Source organism: Lucilia sericata, unplaced genomic scaffold (genome assembly GCF_015586225.1).
Source record: "Lucilia sericata isolate MDLA Ls3-8-SP2 unplaced genomic scaffold, ASM1558622v1 Contig000125F_arrow, whole genome shotgun sequence".
In the NCBI taxonomy this organism is placed as follows: Eukaryota; Metazoa; Arthropoda; class Insecta; order Diptera; family Calliphoridae; genus Lucilia; species Lucilia sericata.
The window spans coordinates 500458-516316 of record NW_023994157.1 but is presented as its reverse complement, the minus strand read 5'-3'; the positions used below and the strand labels follow the sequence as shown (position 1 = coordinate 516316).

General features: G+C 31.2%; 1 protein-coding gene across 1 annotated transcript; it reads left to right on the top strand.

Moving 5' to 3' along the window:
- The first annotated feature begins 2185 nt into the window (after nt 1-2185).
- On the top strand, nt 2186-15845 carry LOC119600882. Its single transcript, XM_037951452.1, has 4 exons — nt 2186-2521; nt 13210-13857; nt 14051-14736; nt 15803-15845. Exons 1-4 carry the CDS (start codon nt 2186-2188, stop codon nt 15843-15845), a joined length of 1713 nt encoding a protein of 570 aa, XP_037807380.1.
- The last annotated feature ends 14 nt before the right edge of the window (nt 15846-15859 follow it).

The following is a 15859-nucleotide window of genomic DNA, read 5'->3' as shown; positions in this document are numbered from 1 at the left end:
GAAAATCCTGAATAGGTTCTAAAAGTCTGATCTAAGGGTGCTAAAATTTTTAAGAAATTTTTTATGGTTCGAAAATAAATTTACACATTTTTGTGGAAATGTTAAAAAATTTGGAGAAAATTTCCCATTATAAAAATGTACTCAGCAAAATCTTTACCTATCCGATTTTTGTTCGACGATAAGCAATAACAAATGTGATAACACCACTTTCCTGGATTTAAAATCGGCTTTGCAGTAATTTTCTGTGTTTATTAGTCTATTCTATTTGATCGTGCAATTTGGAATTTAAAAAACAATATTTTTTCAAAAAACTTCTAATATTGACTAGGATTAGAACCATTAACTAATTCCATATTAGACACACGCTCTAGGCAATTGGTTACAAATCCTATTGTAAAAATTAATTAATATTGTTGATAACTATCACTCACTGTCAAGTGATGTATGAAATAACTACCTACATCACTCATAACCAAAATTACATTACATTTTTCTGCAAAAGTGATACAAATTCTAATAGATTTTATTCCAGTAAACCAAAGTTTCGGTGTACCCTTACAAAGAGTTCTTTTATTAGACCTATTCTGAATAAAAATTCCCTGAGTTATGCATGTATGTAAAAACAATATTGTGATTTTTGAATTTATTTGTGTTATGTTTCTTTGGTACAAAATAGTGTTTCTTTCAATTGTCGATTTATTGCCGATTTTTAAAACGTAAGTGCCGATAAATGCCGATTTTTTGGGAAAAAATTGCCGATATTTCTACAAATTTATCTGGCAGCCCTGGTTGCGACAAAACAGTTTTTGTTAAATTTGAGCTGCATAAGGAGAGTATTCCATTGGCTGGCCACAACTACATTGTTGCTGAGGGTATTGGTGAAATTAAGTTGAATTTCAACGACACAGAATTTATTTTGAGTGTTTTTCTCTATGTACCGACAATGAAGAGTAATTTTCTATCTGTAGATAGAATAACACGGAAAGGTTTTTCTGTTGAATTTAATCCTGTCTGTTTTGTAAACCGAATCCGAGTAAAATTTTCGATTAAAAACGAATCTCATAATTTTTCTCGTTTTGAAACCGAGTACACAAATTTAGTCGAAAGTAAATCGACTTTAATTTTATTAAAATAAATTAAATAATTGCTTTTTGCGTTTTTTAATATAATTGTAACTTAATATAAATGCTATGGGCATTTTAAACTCTTTTTCATTTAAAATATGTATGTATGTTTTTCTGAATTTTACGTTCAAATAAAAATTCGATTTGCAGAACACCATATTCGGTTTTAAAAGTTTCTCGGGTTTGAAACCGAATCGATTTACAGAACAGACTGGAATATGAATGCAGCAAATGTTCTCAGTAATGCAAAGAAGATTGTTATTGGTATGGATGGCGAAAATTTTAAAGATCCGGAAAAATGTGTTCAATGTATGAAAACAAAGATATGTACGCAGCCATATTGGCATGCATCGGATAATAGAGCAGAAAATCTACTAGATTTGGTACATATGGATGTTTGTTGTCCCTTTGAAAAACAATCCATCTCTGGCTCAAGATATTTTAAAACGTTTATTTATTATATTTAAAAATATGGCAGAACGACAAACTGGTCGAAATCTAAAGAAGGTTAAAAGTAACAATGATGGTGAATTTATAAATGGTAGATTTAATGCATTCCTAGAGGCCAACTTACTGCACCATACAGTCCAGCACAGAACGGTGTGGCCGAACGTTTCAACCGGACTTTGGTAGAGATGGCCAGAAGTATGCTAATACATTCAAACATGACCGAATTCCTATGAGCAGGGGAAATTGCAACAGCCGTCTATATTCGTAATCGTTCACCGACTAGAGCTTTAGTAGAAGTAACGGCGTATGAAGTTTGGAGCGGTAAAGTGCCATCAGTTAAGCATTTCAGAATATTTGGGTGTAAAGCAGTGGCTCTTGACAAGACGCATCATGGCAAGAATGTCGTATGGTAGGCTATTCGTTAACATCAAAGGCGTATAGACTGTACGACCCAGGTAAACGTGACGTGGTCGAAAGAAGAGACGAGTTGTTTAATGAAGAAAACCAGGCGCCAAATGAGAATGAAATCGTTTCATATGATTTGATCAACTTTACTGAGAGTGTCTGTGATCAAAATTCAGCTGAATATACAACGGAAGAAAGTGAGTCTAATGCGGAAGGAAAGTCCAGAATGCCAAAGCGAAGACTATGAGAGTGCTAATGATATAGACGATTTGGAATATTTCTCAGGTGATAATGAAACTGGTGCTGCAGGTCCAGGTAGACCAAAAATTTTACGTACTGGTAAACGTGGTCGACCGAGAAAAGTATTTAATGTCTTGGATGTTATGGTGAAGGATTATGGTGGAATACTAGTACCACAAACTGTATCCGAGGCGATGAACAGCTGTGAATCGAAACATTGGTATGATGCCATGAACAAGGAGTACAATTCCTTGATATTGGCGATTGCTGTAGAGATGAAAATGTATCTTCATCAAATGGACGTATGTACAGCATATCTTAACAGTGAGATGTTGGATGATGTTTATATGAAGCAGCCTGAAGGCTACATTGATAAATTGAATTTGGTTTTGAAGCTCAACATATATATATGGTTTAAAACAATCTGGAAGGGCGTGGAATTCCAAGATAGACTCTTTATTGAAAAATATTGGTTTTAGGAAATCTGATCATGAACCATGCCTATATTTTATGCACAGAAAATGTAAATTATGCATTACTATTATTTATGTTGATGATATGATTATAGGTTGTGAGTCCAAGGATGGAGATTAAGAGTACAATTACTTCGAAATTGAGTTGATTCCGGCCAATTAAAGTTATTTTTGGGTATGAGAATAACTCGTGATGGTAAATGTGGGGCAATTTCTATTGACCAATCCCAGTATATAGAATAGTTATTGGCTCAATATAGTATGACCGATTGTAGAACCGCAGCAACCCCATTGGATACAGGAGCTAAACTCAAATGTTTAAACGAAGATTGTCCTAGAGTAGATCGCATTGGCGACGAGACCAGATATCCTACATTCAGTTACTAAGCGGGTACAACACAGTGTAGATCCACATGTAGAGCACTATACAAGCATAAAGCATATATTTCTATATTTGACGATTAGCACTGAAAGGAAATTGGAATATAAGTCAACAGGTATACAACTGAATGATTATGCAGACGCCGACTGGGGAGGCTACACTTCAGATCGTAAGTCTCATACAGGTTTTGTATTTTATCTTGCCGGATTCGCTTTTTCCTCGGTATCCAAGAAGCAAAATTCTGTGGCATTGAGTAGTACCGAAGCCGAGTATCTACCGCAGTGAAGGTAGCTGTATACCTTAAGGCGCTTTTGAACGAAATTGGTTACATGGAATAAACTGTTCCTGTGGTTGTGTATGGCGATAATCTAAGTGCAACAACTGACGAAAAACCCTGTTTATCATTCCAGAACAAAACATATTGATATTAGATACCATTTTACGTGAGAGGACATGGAATGCGGCGATGTGGAATTGAAATATGTTTCTACTGACGACATACATATATCAGCCACATATTGACGAAATGTTTAATGATAATTAAACAACATACACATACACATACAATATGCTACATTATTTCATCGAAAAATCTGTTAAATGATTATTGAATATGGAATTTTTTTTTTAAATTCATTTAGTTTATATACAATGCTACAAAAATAACAATAAAACAAATTTATTCCACCGAAAATTTTTCTGTATAACATTTAAAATTAAAGTAAATTCACTTTTTTGTCGGACAAAATAAAGTGTAAATTTTATATATCATTATTTTAATTTTATGTATATCAAAATTGTTTATCTATTTTGGTTCTGATTTGAATATCTGGTTCTACTAAAGCCATTTTTGTAATTTTTTTACCATTTTTATTCCTGCACTTCCCCTTGAAAGAAATCCGTTTTTGTTCGCTATTTCAGCGGAATTGTTTGATCAATTGTGGTCAAAAATTAATCTATTGGATTTAGGGCGATGTTCTAAGTAGGTCATTCCAATTTTTCAGTGTTTTTTTTACAATAATGTTTTTAACCTTGTCGTGTGTTTGAAGTCAAAAATCTGTTGAGGCATTAATTCTCCCAAACCCATTTTTACGGCATTTATTTAAAAATTTTTATTAAAAACGCTAATGAATTGCTCATTTGTTATAGCTTACTCCAATTTTACTAAGATTCCCGCTCCTAAAGTTGAATAATGTACCAATACCGATAGCCCTCCACCATAATAATAAATAATTTAGAGAAACCATTCTGAATTTCAAAATGCAGGAAAATGCACTTCAAAGACGAATTATCAAAAATTACAGTAAAATGGTATACATTTACTTTATTTTACGTTAATTTGCTCTTAAAATCTGAAAATATAAATAAAAAACTTAAAAAAAAACGCTGTTCTTTGTAAATAAAGCAACAATTTTAAGCTTAGGTTGCAAAGAATGTATGAAAAGCTCGAAATGCTTTGCCGCGAAGACGCGTAGTCTGGACCTCCAGCTTTAAGAATAAAAAATTTACATTGTATAAAAAAGCACTAATTTTACCCGTTTCCCCCAGTTTTGTGCCTTTCTGCTCCACAGTGGGGCAGAATGGAAATTTTTTGGAAATAAATCTGGCATTTCTAAACGGCTGATCCGATCGGAATAAAATTTGGCGTGAGCGTAGCCAAGGAGTATTCGAGTTTAAGTTTTGAAGATGAACCCTGCAGATGCCCCAGGGACGGCGCTGTGGCGGCTCAAAGTAGGGTACCTACGACATGTAAAATTTTTAAACTCGTGCCATTTTTTTGTTTTTCATCCAAATACAAAGATTTTTTTATTTTCTGAAAGCGCTCGACGAGATCTTGGACATACTACTTATCTCTTATAATATCCGAGTTATAGGCATTTAAAAATTTAGTGATACAAAATTTACCATACCTTGGTCCGCCTTTTTTTGAATACCGGGCGTAATTTTGGACCAAATGGACTCAATTTTTTCTTGTTAGTTAGACAACAAAATTTCCAATAATATACAAAAAATTTCAGATCAATATCATTTACAAATCCAAAAATATACGTTTTTTAATTTAAAAATTCAAAAAATTTTAGATTTTTGCAGTTTTTTTGCCCAAAATGTGTCTTAACTCTTTTATTAATAAAATAAAATTTTCTTTAAGAACATATAACAATTTTATAGTTTTCTAAAAGGTATCTTTACGCAGAACGCTTTGGCGTAAAAAACTTGTCCTATTTTTTGAAAATGTTGCCACTGCGTCCTTCCGAATATGACCTATTTTTTATCAAAACTTCAACTTTGGGCGACATGTTCTAAAATCTCAAAGCTGGGATCAGAAAACTGAAAGCAGTTTTGGAAACCTCAATATGTTTTCTATTTACTCCAAAAGTATTTTCCCAGCCATGAAAGAAATGTGGACCCTATGGGCTAAAATGTAAAAAATCCCATTTTTGGGATTTTCATTTGAAATGACAAATTTAACAAGCGTTGAAAATTTCATTGAGTTTTGTTCATAAATAAAGATTTTGTCTTATATTACATATTTGTTAAATTTCTAAAACTATGATTTATATCAACATTTTAATAGGGTCGCAGATAGCTACAACTATTTAGTCCATATTTATCTCTTAATATCATTTTTTAGTTAGATATGGAAATTCTCGACCCTTTACAAAAAATTTCAAGCCAATATCTCAATTACATTCAAAAATATGATTTATATCAAAATTTTAATAGGGTCGCAGATAGCTACAACAATTTAGTCCATATTTATCCCTTAATATCTTTTTTAGTTAGATATGGAAATTCTCGACCCTTTACAAAAAATTTCAAGCCAATATCTCAATTACATTCAAAAATATGTTCATTTAAACCTGTATCCTTTAATTTCATATTTTTCATATTTTAGTATTAAATATGACAGAACATGTTTAAATCTTATATTTACCTATTTTCTATTTGTTTGCTTATCCTTATAGTTGAAAGGTCCTATTATGCTTAAATTTTCAGAAATTTATAACTATTTTTTACCTAAATTTTTTCGAAAGATCATTTCGTTCTGTTTCGTTTATGATCATGTAGGTAAAAATATACAGGTAATGATAATTTCGATTCATTCATTTACCATACCTTGGTCCGCCTTTTTTTGAATACCGGGCGTAATTTTGGACCAAATGGACTCAATTTTTTCTTGTTAGTTAGACAACAAAATTTCCAATAATATACAAAAAATTTCAGATCAATATCATTTACTGATCCAAAAATATACGTTTTTTAATTTAAAAATTCAAAAAATTTTAGATTTTTGGCGTTTTTTTGTCAAAAATGTGTCTTAACTCTTTTATTAATAAAATAAAATTTTCTTTAAGAACATATAACAATTTTATAGTTTTCTAAAAGGTATCTTTACGCAGAACGCTTTGGCGTAAAAAACTTGTCCTATTTTTTGAAAATGTTGCCACTGCGTCCTTCCGAATATGACCTATTTTTTATCAAAACTTCAACTTTGGGCGACATGTTCTAAAATCCCAAAGCTGGGATCAGAAAACTGAAAGCAGTTTTGGAAACCTCAATATGTTTTCTATTTACTCCAAAAGTATTTTCCCAGCCCTGAAAGAAATGTGGACCCTATGGGCAAAAAAGTAAAAAATCCCATTTTTGGGATTTTCATTCCTATTTTTGGGAATTGCGGGATGCCCTTTGACCTTTTCAATTTTTTTTTTGCATATTCTTATTTGAAATGACAAATTTAACAAGCGTTGAAAATTTCATTGAGTTTTGTTCATAAATAAAGATTTTGTCATATATTACATATTTGTTTAATTTCTAAAACTATGATTTATATCAAAATTTTAATAGGATCGCAGATAGCTACAACAATTTAGTCCATATTTATCCCTTAATATCATTTTTTAGTTAGATATGGAAATTCTCGACCCTTTACAAAAAATTTCAAGCCAATATCTCAATTACATTCAAAAATATGTTCATTTAAACCTGTGTCCTTTAATTTCATCTTTTTCATATTTTAGTATTAAGTATGACAGAACATACATTTGGCGTTGAATAAAATATTTGGACAATTTTTAAAAATTATTTATTTAATTATTTTATTATAATATTGTATATAAAATAAAAAAAATTATAATTTTATTATGAGCCACGCACAACAACACCTAAATCACCCCACACAAATTACCTTTCCCGCCCACCGAAATATAAAACACAATTTAATACAATATCATCAGTTAGTATAATAGCTTTTTTTATTTGAACTGTTTATCTTAAACATAATACAATTAATTCTTACAACCTACTTATATAGTTAATTCCTAACACTACTTATTTTCTATAAAATAATCTGTCATATCGGTATACATATCCAGAAGGTAATATAAGTTCTTTAAATCTTCCTTGTTTTGAGATGATAGAGTTTCATAACAAATCCATCTTTTTCGCATAGTTGAAAGAACAGGATCAGAAGATAGAAGTAAACTATTAAAAATATCTTCATTCTGTGATTGCCTGGAGCATTTTCTTGAGCTGAATAGTTCAACATGCTTAAAATCTCGATTCCTCGCTTCCTGGGCTTCTTCTGTTAACTCTCCAAGTGGAAGAATATTCGATTCAATTATTATTTGACCATGACACAATACTTTGTGTACTGTTGGTGTTAGTTCCCTCCATGGATACAGAGATACAAGTAATTTAGAAATTTCAGATGTGTATTCCCCAAATCGATTTTCATTAATTTTATGTTTACTATTCAGTGCCATTAAAATAGTTTTAACTCTTCGAAGCAACTCCTTGTCGATTCCAGTTATTTTTGAAGTAATTTCAAAATCACGAAAAAACCTTCTCGACGTATTACCGTCATTTGTACTACCGCAACTTGAAAGTGGTTTGTCGATGTTTAATCCCATCTGAACTTTAAATTCTTCTTGGATTCTGCTTTTTTCCGCAGCTCTCAGTTCTTTCAATTCTTCATTATTTTTTGTTGATTTAGTAGGATAGTTTGTTTTTTTTTTTCCTGGATCGCCTTGTATGATGGTAATATATTGTGTCCTTTTTCATGCAGAGCTTTCCTTCATATTTGGTACTTATTTCGACTGAGACCCAGTTCCAACATAAGCGCTATTGCTTCCTCTTCAGTAAAATTTGATGATGTTGGAGTTGGTATACTTTCCACAATTCGCTTAAGTCGTTTTGGTGATGCATTAGGAAGAATAGTGGCAATATGTACGACATCTATATGTTGGTTTTCCTTTTTCAGCATTTCGTTAAATGTATCAGCAATTTCCTCATTTGAGATTGAAAAAAGTTTTTGTGTGACCCTCTTTTTTTTACCTTGAACATAAGTCTTCGTATGACTTGCAAGGCGCTCCTATTGATGTGTTGTAAGTTGAGATTTCCGTAATAGTTTCCATCCAACTACAAAATTTTAATCGAAATTTCTTTTGATTTCCATCCACAGACTTACTTTTTACATCAAAAAGTTTTCAATTTTTGATATGCCTGTTTTGTCTACTTTTCTACTATATGTAGTTTTTATATAATTTGAAATGTCTTCAATTCTTTCTGGCCCTTTTGAAGATACACTCCATAAAACGGAACACAACTCTTCGTACTTTAATGTAATCTTCATTGTAGATTTATTAAATATGGTACTTAAAATCTGAGAAGTTTACTTATATACCAATTCTTGTCATTTCCGATACAGGTATTCCAAAGTAAAAAATTACGAATTGTCTACCTATTAACATTTAGGACTATATTACTATAACCTGTAATTCAGTCATTGATATTTCTTATTAGTGAATGAATCGAAATTATCATTACCTGTATATTTTTACCTACATGATCATAAACGAAACAGAACGAAATGATCTTTCGAAAAAATTTAGGTAAAAAATAGTTATAAATTTCTGAAAATTTAAGCATAATAAGACCTTTCAACTATAAGGATAAGCAAACAAATAGAAAATAGGTAAATATAAGATTTAAACATGTTCTGTCATATTTAATACTAAAATATGAAAAATATGAAATTAAAGGATACAGGTTTAAATGAACATATTTTTGAATGTAATTGAGATATTGGCTTGAAATTTTTTGTAAAGGGTCGAGAATTTCCATATCTAACTAAAAAAGATATTAAGGGATAAATATGGACTAAATTGTTGTAGCTATCTGCGACCCTATTAAAATTTTGATATAAATCATATTTTTGAATGTAATTGAGATATTGGCTTGAAATTTTTTGTAAAGGGTCGAGAATTTCCATATCTAACTAAAAAAGATATTAAGGGATAAATATGGACTAAATTGTTGTAGCTATCTGCGACCCTATTAAAATTTTGATATAAATCATAGTTTTAGAAATTAAACAAATATGTAATATATGACAAAATCTTTATTTATGAACAAAACTCAATGAAATTTTCAACGCTTGTTAAATTTGTCATTTAAAATAAGAAAATGCAAAAAAAAAATTGAAAAGGTCAAAGGGCATCCCGCAATTCCCAAAAATAGGAATGAAAATCCCAAAAATGGGATTTTTACTTTTTTGCCCATAGGGTCCACATTTCTTTCAGGGCTGGGAAAATACTTTTGGAGTAAATAGAAAACATATTGAGGTTTCCAAAAGTGCTTTCAGTTTTCTGATCCCAGCTTTGGGATTTTAGAACATGTCGCCCAAAGTTGAAGTTTTGATAAAAAATAGGTCACATTCGGAAGGACGCAGTGGCAACATTTTCAAAAAATAGGACAAGTTTTTTACGCCAAAGCGTTCTGCGTAAAGATACCTTTTAGAAAACTATAAAATTGTTATATGTTCTTAAAGAAAATTTTATTTTATTAATAAAAGAGTTAAGACACATTTTTGGCAAAAAAACGCCAAAAATCTAAAATTTTTTTAATTTTTAAATTAAAAAACGTATATTTTTGGATCAGTAAATGATATTGATCTGAAATTTTTTGTATATTATTGGAAATTTTGTTGTCTAACTAACAAGAAAAAATTGAGTCCATTTGGTCCAAAATTACGCCCGGTATTCAAAAAAAGGCGGACCAAGGTATGGTAAATGAATGAATCGAAATTATCATTACCTGTATATTTTTACCTACATGATCATAAACGAAACAGAACGAAATGATCTTTCGAAAAAATTTAGGTAAAAAATAGTTATAAATTTCTGAAAATTTAAGCATAATAGGACCTTTCAACTATAAGGATAAGCAAACAAATAGAAAATAGGTAAATATAAGATTTAAACATGTTCTGTCATATTTAATACTAAAATATGAAATTAAAGGATACAGGTTTAAATTAACATATTTTTGAATGTAATTGAGATATTGGCTTGAAATTTTTTGTAAAGGGTCGAGAATTTCCATATCTAACTAAAAAAGATATTAAGGGATAAATATGGACTAAATTGTTGTAGCTATCTGCGACCCTATTAAAATTTTGATATAAATCATATTTTTGAATGTAATTGAGATATTGGCTTGAAATTTTTTGTAAAGGGTCGAGAATTTCCATATCTAACTAAAAAAGATATTAAGGGATAAATATGGACTAAATTGTTGTAGCTATCTGCGACCCTATTAAAATTTTGATATAAATCATAGTTTTAGAAATTAAACAAATATGTAATATATGACAAAATCTTTATTTATGAACAAAACTCAATGAAATTTTCAACGCTTGTTAAATTTGTCATTTAAAATAAGAAAATGCAAAAAAAAAAATTGAAAAGGTCAAAGGGCATCCCGCAATTCCCAAAAATAGGAATGAAAATCCCAAAAATGGGATTTTTACTTTTTTGCCCATAGGGTCCACATTTCTTTCAGGGCTGGGAAAATACTTTTGGAGTAAATAGAAAACATATTGAGGTTTCCAAAAGTGCTTTCAGTTTTCTGATCCCAGCTTTGGGATTTTAGAACATGTCGCCCAAAGTTGAAGTTTTGATAAAAAATAGGTCACATTCGGAAGGACGCAGTGGCAACATTTTCAAAAAATAGGACAAGTTTTTTACGCCAAAGCGTTCTGCGTAAAGATACCTTTTAGAAAACTATAAAATTGTTATATGTTCTTAAAGAAAATTTTATTTTATTAATAAAAGAGTTAAGACACATTTTTGGCAAAAAAACGCCAAAAATCTAAAATTTTTTGAATTTTTAAATTAAAAAACGTATATTTTTGGATCAGTAAATGATATTGATCTGAAATTTTTTGTATATTATTTTGTTGTCTAACTAACAAGAAAAAAATGAGTCCATTTGGTCCAAAATTACGCCCGGTATTCAAAAAAAGGCGGACCAAGGTATGGTAAATTTTGTATCACTAAATTTTTAAATGCCTATAACTCGGATATTATAAGAGATTAGTAGTATGTCCAAGCATGTTTTTTCAAGATCTCGTCGAGCGCTTTCAGAAAATATAAAAATCTTTGTATTTGGATGAAAAACAAAAAAATGGCACGAGTTTATAAATTTTACATGTCGTAGGTACCCTACTTTGAGCCGCCACAGCTCCGTCCCTGGGGCATCTGCGGGGTTCATCTTCAAAACTTAAACTCGAATGCTCCTTTGCTACGCTCACGCCAAATTTTATCCCGATCGGATCAGCCGTTTAGAAATGCCAGATTTATTTCCAAAAAATTTCCATTCTGCCCCACTGTGTGCTCCAAGATAAAAAAAATGATATAGCCTATTGACGTGGCATAGCTTTATGTTTAATAATTTCAAAATGTAGAGTTTATTTAGTCCCCCTAAAACTGCAAAATCTGACACTGTGATGCTTTGCCGCGAAGACGCGTAGTGTGCACCTCCAGCTTTAAGCGTCAATTTTTTGCTTTATTTAAAAGAACTTCGCGTTTTTTAATTTTTTTTTTATATTTTCCCAATTTAACTCCTTTTAGTTTATTAAAATTGATAAATGCATATTAATAATAGAATATAAATTGTCAAAATCAGCTGATATATTCGTGCGCCGCTTATGACGCTTACAAAAATATATCTACTTTAAGCATTCTACGCGTCAAGGCTTTTGTGCTTGTAACTTGTAGCACACAACAACATTATGCTTTTTTGACAGCCGCGTAGAATGCGAAGAAGCGTCAAGGCTTTTGTGCTTGTAACTTGTAGCACACAACAACATTGATTATGCTTTTTTGACAGCCGCGTAGAAGCGTAAAACGCGTGGTGTGGACCTCCAGCTTTAATAGTTCCTTAAAATTTCGTAGAATGTAATCAGTTTAGTTTTGTCGATGCAATTTTAGGCTAATTTATATAATATGCTCAAAAACAATGCACAGGGGGTCTCCCTGAACAAAACTTGGCATTAATTAAGCTATAATGTTTGGTATATTATGGGTATCGATAGATAGAGGAAGTCCTCTCATTTTTTTTTTTTTTTGCAAAATTTTCAAATCAACATTTTTTTAAATTTTATTTACGAAAAATTTTTATTACATTTATGTATGTTTATCCTAATTACTTCCGTGAAAGACTAAATTTAATGCATCTTCTGGAAGATTTTTGGATTTTTTTAGGAAAAGTTCTGTTTACAGTTATATAGGATTTGGGATAGGGAATTATACGAAAAGCTGTTTTATTTCCTACATTTTGTCAATAAAATTATTTTACTAGTTTCTACTCTTTTACTGATTATTGAGAAGATTTCAGAGTATCGTTGGGATATGATAGGGATCGCTTAGAGGCCATCAGTGGTACTTTTTCACTTTTAAAAATTGTCGTTTTTTTAAAAGTCGTTAATAATTAAATCTTTGTCTGTAAAGATGATTTAAAATAACACATTTTCATACATAACAATAGTATATTTTGTATCGAAAAAGAACATTTTTAGATTTTTGTATTAAATGGTAGATTCGTATAAAAAAAATTTTAGAAAAATATACATAAAAACATAAACTTTGCTACATCATCTAAAGGCCTATACAATAAAAATGGGAAAACTAATGATGGCGTTATATAGAATAACATATTTATCTCTCATCTGCTTTCATGTAAAAATCCCATGTGTGGAAGACCCAGTTATTGTTGGTGGCCGATCACGGTGGCAAGAATACGCCACAATATTTGAAGGTATTTCAATTGAAAAAGATTCAACTGTTTTTAAAAGACCTTAATGCGAAAGAGACATATGCAACAGTATTCGAATATTATAACATTTCGGGGTAATGATGCTTTATCACAGGAGATATTGGCGTTGAAATCTCCGCTTGACATTTTTTCGTTTTTTATTTCGGACGATATTATTTTAAATATTGTAGAACAGTGCAACTTATACGCTGTGCAAAAAGACATCGCAAAGCCCCTGAATACCACCCCAGATGAAATTAAAAGATTCATGGGAGTTAATTATTATATGTCGGCATTCAAATATCCAAGCGTACGATCTTATTGGAGTGATTATGGTTTTAAACCTATTATGGATTGTATGACTCGAAATCGTCATGAAAAAATTAGACAATTTTTACATCTCAATAACAACGAGACAATGCCCCGTCGTCAACATTTTCAAGACGCAGCTGATCAACAGCCATCGACGTCATCGGGAGTTGCCCGTAGAAGCTATGGATCTATACCACAGTGTGATTCGGGCTACGATAGGCTGTACAAAATACGGCCTGTTATAACAGCCTTGAATAGAAACATTAAAAAAGTTCCAATGAGAGCACGTTTGTGTGTTGACGAACAAATTTGTGCTACCAAAATCAAACACTATCTAAAACAATATATGCCTGATAAACCACATCCATGGGGCGACGTGTGATGACTCTGGGTTTTGTTATAGTTTTGAAATATATTCTGGTGATGATGACCACCGTGAAGAAAATGAGCCGAATTTGGGTGCATCTGCAAATGTTGTGGTAAGATTGGCTCGTTCGGTTCCTCGATTCGTCAACCACGTCATATTTTTCGATAATTATTATACATCTGTTCCTTTAATGGTTTATTAGCGAACACATGGGATATACTCAATTGGTACAGTTCGCCGTCCACGTCTTCCATTGTGCAAATTGTCACAAAAATTTGCTAATCGCGGTGATTCCGAAGAATATGTTGGAATATTTCATGGAATCGATGTCACAACAGTGGCATGGAATGATAACAAAGTTGTCACCATGGCATCGACAATGGCCGGACTAAAGCCATTTATTTCATCTGATGGTCAGACGCCCAAGGATACACCAACCATAGAACGATACAACAAAAAGAAAAAGGAAAGTATTCAATGTCCAAATATCGTCCATGAATACAATAAATATATGGGTGGTGTTGACCTTTTGGACTCGTCTCTCGGTCGTAGTCACATCCGTATAAAATCCCGCAAATGGACAAGCCGTTTGTTTTATCATATGTGTGATATTGCCATCATCAACGTATGGATTTTATACAAGAGGCATCATGTAGAGACTAATAATGTGGAACCACAGAAGGTATTACATGAATTTGTGTCAGAAGTTGCACATTGTTTGACGAAATCTGGTACTGAAATACGAATGGGAAATGGTCGACGAAGTAACGTTGAATCTGAAATTATTGTAAAGCGTCCACGCTCAATGTGTGCTGCATTACCACCTCTTGATATTCGCTTAGATAATATAGGATATTTTCCAGAATTTATAAAAGAAGGCAAACCACGGTGCAAAAATCCAAAATATACATCTCGTACAAAGTTTCGATGTCAAAAATGTGGCATAAATTTATGTTTTTCGGCCGAAAAGAACTGTTTTTATGAGTTTCATCAAAATTAACAATCATTTATAAGTTATTAAAAGTTGTTTTTAATTTTCCTTTATATTTCCCTTAAATAAAATAAACATGTTTATTTTTGCCTTACAAATACTATTTACTACTAGTTGTAATTTGTGATGTCCGGGAGCCTGGTGGTTCCTCAAAGAACCAGCCAGGTATTTTTGACATAACTCAGGTAATTAATATTTAAGAACAAAGTTGTAAAACAAAAGTTGCTTAGAAATGCCAGTTTTATAACATTATTTTTTTTCAGCTCAAAAAAAAATCAGGATATTAAGGGTTAAATTTTTGTCAAAAAAAAAAAATGATTTCTAAATATTTACTTTATGCCAAGTTTACTTAAAGGAACCCCCAATGTATTTTGCAATGTATTTTAACTTTAAACAAGACTATGTTTCATTGTTTTTATAATTTTTAGACTATATTCTTCTTAAACTAATATTTTATTACAAAATAACCAATTTGTTAAATTTTACTAAGCTTTTTTCTAACAAGTAAAAGTTTGTGCTTTAGTTTTGCCTGACACTGTATATATAAAAGTTTTGAGAGATAAAACACACATATTTCCACGTTAGAATAAAAAATTGACATTATATAAAAAAGCACAAATTTTACCCGTTTTGTGCCTTTCTGGTCCAAGATAAAAAAAAAAAATGATATAGGCTATTAACGTAGTATAGCTTTGTGTTTAATAATTTCAAAATGTAGAGTTTATTTAGTCCACCTAAAATTGCAAAATCTGACACTGTGCATTGGTATGAAGGGTTTGCAAAAAAAAAAATATTTCATTAATTGTGTCAAAATTGGACATTCCAAGACATTAAACTTTATAAGGTATAAATGACCGCAAGAGTTCTCAGCTGTTTTGGAAGCGAATATCTGGAATATTGATGACCCATTGCGGAAGCGAAATTTTAACTTTAGCAATTTTTTAAATATCTATAAATATTTAGATGTGATTTTATACAAAGTATCTTACAGGTGGAGAGTATTTAATATTTGGTAAAGCC

What these genes read in the sequence shown, in the direction of transcription:
- LOC119600882 (XM_037951452.1), top strand. Translation starts at nt 2,186, where the DNA reads ATGCGGAAGGAAAGTCCAGAATGCCAAAGCGAAGACTATGAGAGTGCT. An exon ending in TGTATCTTCATCAAATGGAC is followed by an intron (nt 2,522 to 13,209) that starts GTATGTACAGCA and finishes TGTTTTTAAAAG; the next exon opens with ACCTTAATGCGAAAGAGACA. An exon ending in AACCACATCCATGGGGCGAC is followed by an intron (nt 13,858 to 14,050) that starts GTGTGATGACTC and finishes ATGGTTTATTAG; the next exon opens with CGAACACATGGGATATACTC.